General features: G+C 39.9%; 1 protein-coding gene across 1 annotated transcript in view; it reads right to left on the bottom strand.

The window, feature by feature from the left end:
• LOC129323895 (cytochrome P450 2K1-like) overlaps positions 1 to 12,669 on the bottom strand; it is an 84,896-nt gene that overhangs the window by 8,624 nt on the left and 63,603 nt on the right. The window contains exon 7 of the mRNA XM_054970722.1: positions 2,355 to 2,480. Within this exon, the coding sequence (XP_054826697.1) occupies positions 2,355 to 2,480 (126 nt within the window). The remainder of the gene's footprint in view (positions 1 to 2,354; positions 2,481 to 12,669) is intronic.

The following is a 12,669-nucleotide window of genomic DNA, read 5'->3' as shown; positions in this document are numbered from 1 at the left end:
AATGTTACATCCCCTCTTTTTTCCCATCAGTCTGAAATGTTTTCTGCTAAGGTCTGGTGACAAACCTATTTTCTGTCTAACTTGTTCCCTAAAGAGATCATCGTCGTTTGATTGCAATTTTCTCATTTGTTAGCAGAACTCCTGAAGTTCTCCAGAAATTTGAAATCCGAGGTACTTCATGCAATCATCATTGCCAGTGCCAAAGTTCTCATATGTTCTCACAAAATTAATTAAAATGCTTCTACCTCACTACCTTTTTGAAAATTTGGGAACCTATTTATGTGTATTCTGCAAGTATTATTGTGTGCTTCTGGTATCCCTACCTCAGCCTGTACCTTATTTAATCTAATTGTACCTTCTGTGCCCAATAGGATTGCCAGTCCCCTGCTGGGGGTGGGGGATCCCCTTCTCCCACCCCCACCCCCACTTAGCTGACTGGTGGGGGAAAGGGCAGGGGAAAGCACCTCTGGGAGCGCTCCTGGGCAGCGCAGCACACTCCCACATGCCACAACTGCCCAAAGTGGGCCCAGATTGGGCCCAAATTTGCCCAGATCAGGCCAAGATTGGGCCTGAAGTGGCCCAAATGGGGGCGCTGCAGGCCGCAGCAGCACTCCCGTGCTCTGCAGTGGCCCAATCCAGTCTGAAACGGCCCAAATTGAGGCCAAATCAGTCTGGATTGGGGCTAAATCGGCCCAAATCAGGCCCGAATTGGGCCATTGCAGAGAATAGCAATGCTTCCGTTCTCTGCAGCAGCCTGATATGGGCCAGATTGGCCCAGTAAAGGCCCAGGTCAACCCCCTGTGGAGTGCAGGTGCGATTCCAGGGTGGCCTGTGACCTGTGCGATGACATCACTTCCCAGATGTAATGTTATGGCGCAGACCAGGAGTGCACGTGTGTGGGAAAAGAAAAAAACGAAAGGTAGGTGCCAGGCCTCAAGCTTTCTGGCCGGGGTTTTGATAAACCTGGCAACCCTGCCCAAGCCTGCCTTTCTCTCGGAGCCGGGGGTTCCCAACATTCTGCCTGTGGACACCATTGTGCCCACTTACACCTTTCCTTGTGCCCACCACGTGTTTTTAAAAAGTGGGTTGGGCCAAGTGGAGCTTTCGCCAAGCATGGCTTGTGATTGGCCATTGGTGATATAATTGACTGTGCGGATTTTTAAAAACATTACTTTGGCAGAAGTTGCTTCCATAGCACAAGAATCTTCACTGTGTGACTGAAGGTAAGCTGTAATAACCATTTTGTGACTGGTGCCACCTCCTGCAGAAGCCATTTTGTGACAGCCATCTTGTGGCTGTGCCTGTATCAGAATTCCACATGGGCCCATCGACTTCAAAAGGCTGGGGCATTTCTGCCAGTTTTGTCTGTTTGTCTTGCTACATTCTAGCCAGCTCTATAGCTTGTTATATTTTAGCCTGTTCTTGTGGTATTTTAGCAGTTTAAAACTCATGTTGTCTCTGTTCACTTCATTCTTTAAATTTTAACATTTCCAATTCTTTTTCTATACCTTCTAAAGATCCTTGATCTCCTGAAGCTGAGGGCAAAATTTCCTGTGCCTCAGATTCCACTCAACTTTTACTTTTCTTTGTACCCATTTGTTCCACATTTTTACCTCAGAATTACTCTTCTATCCACTTCTATGAGAATTTTTTTCCTTAAATAATTTCCTAGTACCAAGAAACTCCCAATAAAATGTTCTTAATTTAAAAATCCTTAATTTTATGTCAGTTAGGACTAAATTACATGACTGCCTCCTCTTTTATTGTAGTGATTACAAAAGGGTGGGGAAAGACCCAGAAGGGATGTATTGTGAATAGCTGACATCACTTGACCCTTTCCCTCCTGCCAGTTTCCAGGCTCAGTCTGGCAACCCTAGTATAATGTCCTACACTCCACCTCCCAGAGCAACCATTTTCTCCAGGGAAACTGATCTCTGTAATCCAGAAATCAGATGTAATTCAAGATTTCCAAGCCCCACCTGGAGGTTGGCAACCCTAGCAGAGAGGGAAGGAAGAAGATAAAGAAGTCAAAGAATAAACGTAAGGAAGGAGCAGCATCACAAGACAGATGACCGATGAAGAGTCAGAGTCTTTTCTCTCCAAACACCCACCAGACCTGTGAAGTCGGCAGATTTTGCTTTCCAGGCTACATCTAATATGTCTGTACAGAGAGTAAATAACCTATTGTTCCAATAACAATAACAATTACTAAAAGTATAGAAATCCCAGCTGGTTTGGTAGGCTGTTCTCTTGTAAATCTAAACTCCTAGTTGTGCATTCACATGCAAGTGTATTTCAAAATATAGGTTTGAAAGGTCCACCTGTTGTTAGTTGGCATGTTTAGAGACTGTTACCTCTTGCTGTTGGATTAGAAAAGCATCAATAAAGGTCCTCTGGTCATTCACGTCCAGTTCTTTGAGGCGTTCTATGAAAGTGTCCTGTATGAAGTTGTACAATTCCATCTTGTTCTTAATAACAATCTTGCGACCCCCGAAAAGAAAGCCCAGCGCAGGAAACATTTTCTACAGCTAAAGGAATAACAGATAAGAAAGGGAAAAATTAAGAAAGCACCAAGGCTAAATGGTGAATCTTAGGCAAAGTTTAAAGAACTTTTTAAATTAAAATATTGTTGCTTCTTTTCTCAGAGAATGAATTCAGAAGAATTAACCCCCCTTCATTTTAGTGCTGTATTCTGTGATCCAGCAACCCAGGCCTTCCTTAGTGGTTGCCCAACCAAATACCAACTGGGTCTGATCCTGCTTAGCAGTCATGAATTGATGAGGTCAGGCTAGCCTGGGCCCATTTATAGCTATTAAAATTCCAGCCTCAATCACTAAATGGAAAGTAGGTACCATAAATTCCTAGGTAGCTGTTTCATGTTATGCCCCAGAAGAGCTATCAGTGGTGTAAGCTGTATATTTATTTTCACATCTCTTAACCCTTCCTGAATCATATTAATGTATCGTGATCCGCCCTGAGCCCGCTGTTGTGGGGAAGGCGGAGTATAAACCCAATACATTCAATTAAATTAAATGTAGATTTTTTTAAAAAACTGTTTATTTTTATTTTTTCAAATTTTTTTAACAACAGTACATAAACTTTTAACACCAAACTATTGAACATTGTAGCTACTATGCAAGATATTAAGATAAATCACTTAATATACAAAGTTATGTGCCATATACTATTAATATAGGGAAAATCCTTTTTTTTTTGTACAGAACTATTGCTATAAGCATAGTTAGTTACATATTCAAGAAAGGGGGACTAAGTTTCTATATATGAAGACTGATAGTTGGGATTATTCATAGATGTTAACTGATTTCATGTAGGATTTAACAATACAACAGCCCCTCCAGAATTGTGGGAGGGAGTCGTTATGTTTCTCAAATCTCCAGTACCAAACTGAGGAGTTTGTAAACATTTTTACTAACCTATATGGTATAAGGTACCATCTATACATCACCTTTAGGCCGTTCTCTCTAATCACCCCGTATTTTTGTATACTAGTACACGTTTTAAAAAATACTTGACTATATCTTATCTGGGACTTCTGACTTTACCGCTCTTGCTCATCTTTCGCAATAGATATGCCTAGAATTGTCCTGTTCAAGCAGGCTATGAATAGTTGAAATATTCCCAAGGCTTTATTTTCTCTTCCTTAAAGGAAACTATCTTTCCAGACTTGCCTTTGTCCATAATGCAAATTCCCTGAAGATGTAAGCTGGACTAAACTTCTTACTGTTCATTACCACTATTAAAACTAAAAAAACTTCCCATCAACTATTTTATCTGATAGTCCCAGACTTGATCCAATACCAGTGTGATTATATCACCTCTGCTTTCCTTCTGTCATGTCTGTAACCCCTACATCCATGTCATTGTTCTAAGGGATGCTAATTGCTAATACTGTGTTTTGATTTACATCATGTCATTGTTCTAGGGGATGCTAATAGCTAACACTGTGTTAATTCGATTTCATATTGCAAATGCTATGTGCATCACTTTCGTTTCTCCCTCTCCCAGCCTGAGAGTGCAGCTAGGTAATCTCTTCCTCTCACGGAACTGACCTTGTAGTGTCTGAAATGTTACCGTTTCTTTCTGTCTTGTCTAGCTGATGTATAAACTCCCAACAAAAGTTTCCCAGGCTTCTTCCCGTTCAAACCTTGTGGGTTAGGGAGGAGGGGGTGTTTGAGTATTTAGACCTGTACTTTCCTCAAGGCTGTATTCCTTTCAGAGAAGCTGTACTGCTTAGAGGCATTCTATCTTCTAAGTAACCTATGGACCTGTATATAGAAAAGATCTCATTTCTGAATAAAAACTATTTGTCCGAGAACCTGTGTCTTGATGCAATGCTCCAGGGATCTATCTGCTGTATCCTGTCATCCATAGCCTGACACCTTCCGGTCTTGTCTTTTTAGGAGTATATTTTAAGAACAGTATTTGACTGAACCATGATACCTTCATCTTGGACCGCCATTTCATGTCTTCCTCTGCTGTCTTTAGTATAAAATTATCAAATTACATGATAATTAATTTAAACCTAAATACCTAATATCTTCGGTTATTAGAAGTGTGGGATTCGGCTCTGGGAACAGGCAAAAAAGATGGATTAATGCAACTGGGCATAATCCAGCATTGCCAGTTCCCCAGGTTGAACTCCTGATCCTGGGGCCGAAATCTGACGGCCCAGATTATTATGTGTGCTTATACCACCTATAAGCCTATGCTACCACTCAAGTATCTGCAGTATGCTGAGAAGTGAACTACCAAGTGAACTACTATTCATAGATGTTAACTAATTTCATGTAGGATTTAACAATACAACAGCCCCTCCAGAATTGTGGGAGGGAGTCGTTATGTTTCTCAAATCTCCAGTACCAAACTGAGGAGTTTGTAAACATTTTTACTAACCTATATGGTATAAGGTACCATCTATACATCACCTTTAGGCCGTTCTCTCTAATCACCCCGTATTTTTGTATACTAGTACACGTTTTAAAAAATACTTGACTATATCTTATCTGGGACTTCCGACTTTACCGCTCTTGCTCATCTTTCGCAATAGATATGCCTAGAATTGTCCTGTTCAAGCAGGCTATGAATAGTTGAAATATTCCCAAGGCTTTATTTTCTTTATTTTCTGTTCAAGCAGGCTATGAATAGTTGAAATATTTTCCCAAGGCTTTATCAAGTATCTGCAGTATGCTGAGAAGTGAACTACCAACTAAGCTCCAAGTACTGAAAGCTAGCTTTGTTATTTTAATGCTATATTATCTGCTGAAACTATACTGGCTTTTTAACTACTTTATTCTATTTCTAAACTAATAAAGCTTTCTCTACTTTTACACAGTAGTACTACTTTGTGTGTAAGAATACATTGGAACCCAGGAAAGGTTTTCTGGCAGTTTTCCTTTTTTTTTTTTTGAAAGTTTTTTTATTTTTCAATACCTAACATACAAACTACAATAACAGTAACTACAAAAGATTACAATAACACAAGGGAAGGAAAAGAAGGGAGAAAAAAGAAAAGGGGAAGGGGGGGTGGGGAAAAAAAGGGAAGGTAACCTACAAACACTAAACACTACACTTCAATGCTTTCCCTTCATACTGCCATGATAAAGAAATAGCTTAATAAAGTAATGATGGAGTGGTTGATCATACAGAATACAAATTACAATCGAATTCAAATTAAATTTTCCTCCCCCTCCTGGGTCCCGGACGCAATTCTCTCTGAGCAACTGCAACCGCAGTGCTCGTTTCCTCCTCCCCCTCCTCAGACTTCTCCCTTTCTTCTTGCTTGGTGCACTGAAATTCCGGATTTTTATCCTCAAAATCCCTTAGTTGATCTTCTGATAATATCTTATAGGTTTGATCTTTGTAACTAAACCAGATTCCTTCCGGAAATAACCATTTGTACTTTATTCCACGTTCCCTCAGAAGAGCTGCGAGCTTTTTATACTTGAAACGTCTTTTCCGAACTAAAAATGGGACGTCCTTCAATATCTTAACTCTGTTACCCAAAAAGTCCAAATCCGCATTGTATGAATTGTATAGGATAGTGTCTCGGATCCTTTTAGATGAAAAATCGATGATGATCTCGCGAGGCAGTTGACGCTTCGTTGCATATTTTGAAGAAGCCCGGCGGACTTCCAAAATGGCGCTTTTAACCTCTTTTTTAGTTGTCCTCGCGGGTGTCGCCAGTAGTTCCGAGACCAAACCCCATAAATCCTCATTTTCCTCCTCTTTCACGTTCTGGAGGCGCAAAATTGTCTGCGTTCGTTCCACTTGTAGCCCGATCAGCTGGTTCTCCACCAGCTTTAACTCTTTTTTTCGTAGCCTTCACGAGTGACGCACTTTCCCGGGCAGCCTTCTCTGCCCCCCCCGCTGCTTCCTTAATGGTTTTCACTTCGCTTTCAATTAAGCCCACCCTTTGATCTGTTTCGTTCAGCTTGTCAACAAAGGGTTTTATGGCTTCAACAACCGCCCTGCGCACCAGTTCCTCAAGCGACTCTCCCTTCTGCAGGGTAGCCGAGATTGACTTACCCAGAGCGGGACTTTGTTTTTTCGCTGCCATTTTAGGGGGGGGGACCGCCAGCCCAAATTCTGAAACTCAGCGAAGGGGAAGAACGAGCCTGCTTAGCTTCAGATCCCACCACTCCTTCGCATACGCTTGTAATAACAGAAGGGATTCGCTTACTTGCAGGCTTCCGCCTAGTTCTGTTCTTTGCCGTTTTCCATAGCCCGGCAGCACTCGAGGCGCCGCGCACGTCTGCCGGCCTCCATAGGGACAAACGGGCAATTTACCCCCCGCATTGATTTTCGGGGGGTTCTTCCCGCAGCTTCCCGGACCCTGCCTCCCTCACTGGGAGTCTTGGGGGCTAATCTTCGCAGATCAGCCGCCCGGTCAGGGTGCTCGGGCGCTTCCTCTCAGACCTGCCGAGAGGAGCGTCCGACATGGCTGAGAAAACGAAACCGAATCGGTTTTCTGGCAGTTTTCCCAGGTTTAGTCCCTGCCTGCAATGTATGGAGCAAAATTCCAAACAATTATTTAACCTGTTTAAAATGGTTAGATTACCGTGACAGAGGGACTTCCAACAAGCTGGACATTTTTTTAAAATAAAATTTTATTGGTGAGTGGAAAAACAAAAGAAAATTTTCCAAATTTAACACATATAATCCCATTTTTTCCCCTTACTCTGTCCCCCACCCTTTTCCTCCCCCCTCCCTATTGACTTCCAACAGCTTTCCAACCCTTAACCCTTCTTATTACTTAAATCTATTTCATTTATATTTTCCTACCAACTTTAAATCATAATATCTCTTACTCTAAGCACATTCTTATTCTTTTACATAAACTCTATCAAACATACTATCAATACAGTATATCTCATATCAATATAACATAACAATATAGTATAATATATAGCAGGGATCACACTATCTCTTACTTTAAACTTATTCTATTTCTTTTCTTTTAGGCATATACTCCGTCAAATACACTATCAATATAGTATATGTTATAGTAATATATTACATATATATTGTATGCTATGCCACCAATGTAGCACAGTACACAACACCATATAGCATATCCACATACTATGTTATAATATAAAGTCTGATCTACTAACCCGTTATTTTATGTTATGTATCATATATAATATACCGCATTGAGATATCTATTTACCCCTTCTCATTATCTCATATATTCAATGTACAATTCCCTTAAATATTATATTAGCTTAGATTATAGTTACATTCCCCCTAAATGGTAAGATCCCTTCTCTCTTCTCATTGCAACATTGTTTTTTTTAAAAAAATTTCAAACTGCCACAGTTCTCCTTTTACATCCCACTTTTTTCCCAAAAATTGTTTCAGTTTCCCCCAATCAACAATGTATTGTCCTAGGTCAAGATCTTTAAGTTCCCTTGTTATTTTGTCCATTTCTGCCATGTACAGCAATTTATAAATCCAGTCTTCTACAGTTGGTATTTCTTGCGTCTTCCATTTCTGCGCATACAAAAGTCTTGCCGCTGCTGTCATATAAAATAACAATGTTCTATGCTGCATTGGAACTGCCTCCATTCCCAAGTTCAGTAGCAACAATTCTGGGTTCTTGTTTATTTGTATTTGTAAAATCTCATTTATTGCTTCAATTATTTCTCCCCAGCACTGTTTAGCTACTTCACATGTCCACCACATATGATAAAATGATCCTTCATGCTTTTTACATTTCCAGCATTTGTCTGACATATTAGTATTTCCTAGCGCAATTTTTTTTGGTGTTAAATACCATCTGTAAATCATTTTGTACACATTCTCTTTAATGTTTGTACAAGTTGAAATCTTCACTGTATTTTTCCATAGGTACTCCCATGCCTCCATTGTTATTTCTTTATGAAAGTTTATTGCCCACTTCACCATCTGGACTTTTACTGTTTCGTCCACCGTAAACCATTTTAAAAATAATTTGTAAATCTTGGATATTTCTTTCTTGCCTTCTTGTAGTATCACTTCCTCTAGCTCCAAATTTTCCAATCTTTTCCTCCTCTCTGGCAGTCCGCATTATAAAGGTCTCTGATCTATCTGTACTGGAACCATCCATAACAAGGAGACAATTTTTCTTCTGTCGTTATTCTCAGCTTTGAATGTTGTATTTGTGTAATCTCCTTGTAGGTTAGACATTGCTGTTCGTTATCGACAGTTCTCGGATCTATTACTTCATACGGAACCACCCATGAAGGAATTCCGTCTTCCATATACAACTTGTATTTCTTCCAGACCGTGAAGAGGCTTCTCCGAATATAGTGATGCAAAAACATAGAGTCCACTTTTACTTTGTCATACCACATGTATGCATGCCATCCAAATATTTTTTTATGTCCCTCCAGGGCCAGCAACTTACGGTTTTTTAACATTATCCAGTCTTTCAACCATACAAGACATACTGCCTCATGGTACAGTCTTATGTTGGGCAGTTGCAAACCACCTCTTTCCTTCGCATCTTGTAAAACCTTCATTTTCACTCGTGGTTTCTTGCCTGCCCACACAAAATCTGAGATTTTCCTTTGCCATTTATCAAATTGTTTGGAGTCTCGGATAATTGGTATAGTTTGCAACAAGAACATCACACGTGGTAAGACGTTCATTTTTACTGCTGCAATTCTTCCCAGCCATGATAAATTCAGTTTGTTCCATTTTATTAAGTCTCTCTCTATTTGTATCCACAGTTTCTCATAATTGTTTTTGAACAAATCTATATTTTTCACAGTCAGCTCAATACCAAGATATTTTACTTTATTAGTCACCTCACAGTCTGTTATCTCCATTAGCTCTTGCTGCTTCTGTTTAGTCATATTCTTACATAAAATCTTTGACTTCTTTTTGTTCACGTAAAATCCAGCCAAATCTCCAAACTCTTTTATTTTCTCTATTACCTTTGGCATATTTTCAATTGGATCTTCTACTATTAACATTATGTCATCCTCAAAAGCTCTGACCTTGTAAGAAAACTCTTTTATTTTCATACCTCGGATTGTGTCATCTTCACGTATTTTAATCATCAATATTTCCAAAATCAAAATAAACAACAATGGAGACAACGGGCATCCCTGTCTGGTTCCTTTGCTGATTTTCAAATTTTTTTGTCAAGTCCTCATTCACTATGATTGCTGCACTCTGGTCTCTATAAATTTTCTTAACCACTTGTATGAACTTTTCTCCCATTTGCAGCTTTTCCATAGTAGCAAACATAAAATCCCAGTTCAGATTGTCAAATGCTTTTTCCGTGTCTACGAAGAAAAAACCAACCTCTCTGTCACAGTGCTTGTCATAGTATTCAATAGCGTTTATTACTGTCCTCAAATTATCTTTAATTTGTCTGTTGGGTAAAAATCCCACCTGTTCTTCAGCAATGAATTCCGACATCCATCCTTTCAACCTCCCTGCCAACACCTTTGCAAATATTTTATAGTCATTATTCAACAACGAAATTGGTCTGTAATTTTTAACATTGGTCAAATCCTGACCTTCCTTCGGTATCAGCGATATATTAGCTTCGTTCCATGAGTCAGGAATCCTTTGATCTTGCATCGCTCCATTCATTGCTTCTTTCAGGAATGGCGCCAGTTCATTAGCCATCACTTTATAAAACTTTGCCGTTAGTCCATCTGGTCCTGGCGCCTTTCCTATCTTCGTTGATTATATAGCTTCTTTTATTTCTTCTTCCGTCACTTCCTTATTTAATTTCTCTTTCCATTTTTCAGGAATTGCTGACTGAATGAAATCTCATGAAGACCTAGGTGAGAATCTTTGCATCATATTGTATGCTACGGGAATCTTAATGCATTAGAAACTCAATGCATTCATAGAAACTTTGCTTGTTTTAAACTTAGAGTTAATTAAAAATGTTAGCAAATCTAATTTTATCGCTTTCCTGTGTTCCATCTTTGTAAGATTTATATTAATAATCATACATGTTTTGATACCTTGCTTCTTTAAAAACATAAGGATATATTTCAATAAAAGAAATATTTAAACTCTAAAACAAGTCTTTGTATCTTGGGGGGAGAATATAGCAAGAATAACCATATAAATAACCATATAACTAATAAAAAAGTGAGTGCTGCTTTCTAGGTCTCAATTAATGGTCTGAAGACTTTCCAAGAGTAAAGCTAAAGCCCTAATTAGAAGCGGATAAACAACCTGACCATTTTCACACTACTAACCTACTTCCAGAATGTTGCAAAATGTCACACAATAAACGTGGAAGATAGTGTCTTCTCGCAAGAGTTTTGTGCAATGTTGTGCAAAACTCTTGCAAGAAGACACTATCTTCCGTGTTTTTTGCACAACGTTTTGCAACATTACAGAAGCAGGTTAGTCATGTGAAAACTGCCCCTGTTACAGTTCCACAAACTTGATTTGTGATTTCTTGGCTACTGGAGGTTTTGGGACTCTGGAGGAAGGACTAGAAAGAATTATCACCATTTCCCTCTACTCCCAAACTCCTTATCTTTCAGGGTAGAACTGAAGAAGGCAAGGGAAGGCATGGTCCCTGAAAAGTCTGTTTTGTTTTGGTTTTCTTTGTGCCAGAGCATACCCTTGGATTAAGTATTAACTGTGTTAGCCTGGACAGGGATGAAAATCACAGATGCTGCAACCACTTCACTAAAACTCAACAAGCCTAGATGGAAGATCTCCTGGGAAAGCTATGCATGGCTCAAGTTTTATGATGCAAGAAAATAGAAGGAGAGCTGCTGTAGCACAGCAGTTAAATGGCAGCCCTGTCTCAGACCCAGCTCCCAAGTTGTGTTGTGGGGATAATAATATGCTGACTTTGTTCACCACTCTGAGTGAGGCACTAATCTCTCTAGAAGAGTGGTATATAAACTGTTGTTGTTATTAAATAAATAAATAAGCCTGCCAATTGAAAAACATCCAGTTTAGCTTACCCCTTCAATAGTTGCTTGATCGGCAGAAATCCTCAGGTGAATGTTTTCACACAAGGAGATAAACTTTATCTCCGTCTAATTCCTGCAGATCTACATGTAAGGATTGAATAACTAGCACACTATTCTCAAGTTGTGGATTAAGACAGACAATTTTATAGTCTGAAAAACTCCACTTTGCATATTTCCTAGGATAATTTGGTAGTTGGTGCAGTGACACGTAAGTAAGTTTCTTATTCCAAAGCAGCGTCCTCACCATAGCCTCTTACAGTCTCTTCAAAGATCGGGAGGTTGGCCTGCGCTGCAAAAGTATCTGCCTGGTTCACCAAAGCCTCTTTTATAGTCTCATAGCCTGTCAGAACCACCATTTTCTGGACTCCCATTTGGAAGCTGAAGACGGGACCATACTGCTTGGATAACTGAAATGGAATTTTAAAAAGTGAAAATGATAGTTCAGGTCTTCAAGACAATGATGAGTTGAGTCAAAAACATCAGTTAAATACCAACTGAAAAACCAAATGCGTGGATTTTGACAAGGTAAATGTAAAATGAAATTGAGAGAAAATTTAAACTTACAAGGATACAGTTGTCAATGGTTTTTATGTGCATTAGAAAGGATTAAAACAGATAAAAGACTGTATGGATTTGATCAATCCATGACAGTATTTGAACCACATAGAAAATCGCAAAATCATAGAGTTGGAAGAGACCTCCAGGGCCATCTAGTCCAACCCCCTGCACAATGCAGGAAATTCACAAGCAGACATGGACACGAACAGCATTATGAACGGAAAAAAACTATGTCTGTTCGTGAATGGGCCGTTTGTGAGGCACCATTTCAGACAAACTAGCATTCGTCTCAAGCCTTATTCATTGCATTCGTCCACTGTTTATGAAGCCAGACAGTCAGGCACCTTCAATCAATTGCCTCAGCAACAGAGGGAGGGACTGCCTGAACTCTGTCTGCACTCCGTCGCCCTGGACACCCCAATCAAAGCTCAACTTAGTTTGATGGGCAGGCCATCCTTCTAAGTGCGGACTGCAAATTGGTTACAATTGCTAACACGGGAGCAGACACTGGGGGGAGGGAGGGAGGAGGGGGGTGTTCTGTGGCCATGGAAACTCCAATCTCATCCCTGCAAACCCTGTTAGGCAGTTCTGACGACCAACCACAGACCTCCTGCTTTTCTCAATGAGACCTCTGGCACTGTGCTCC

The sequence above is a fragment of the Eublepharis macularius genome, chromosome 1, assembly GCF_028583425.1.
Source record: "Eublepharis macularius isolate TG4126 chromosome 1, MPM_Emac_v1.0, whole genome shotgun sequence".
In the NCBI taxonomy this organism is placed as follows: Eukaryota; Metazoa; Chordata; class Lepidosauria; order Squamata; family Eublepharidae; genus Eublepharis; species Eublepharis macularius.
Note: the sequence above shows the minus strand (reverse complement) of the source record. Positions and strands in the feature narration are given on the sequence as shown.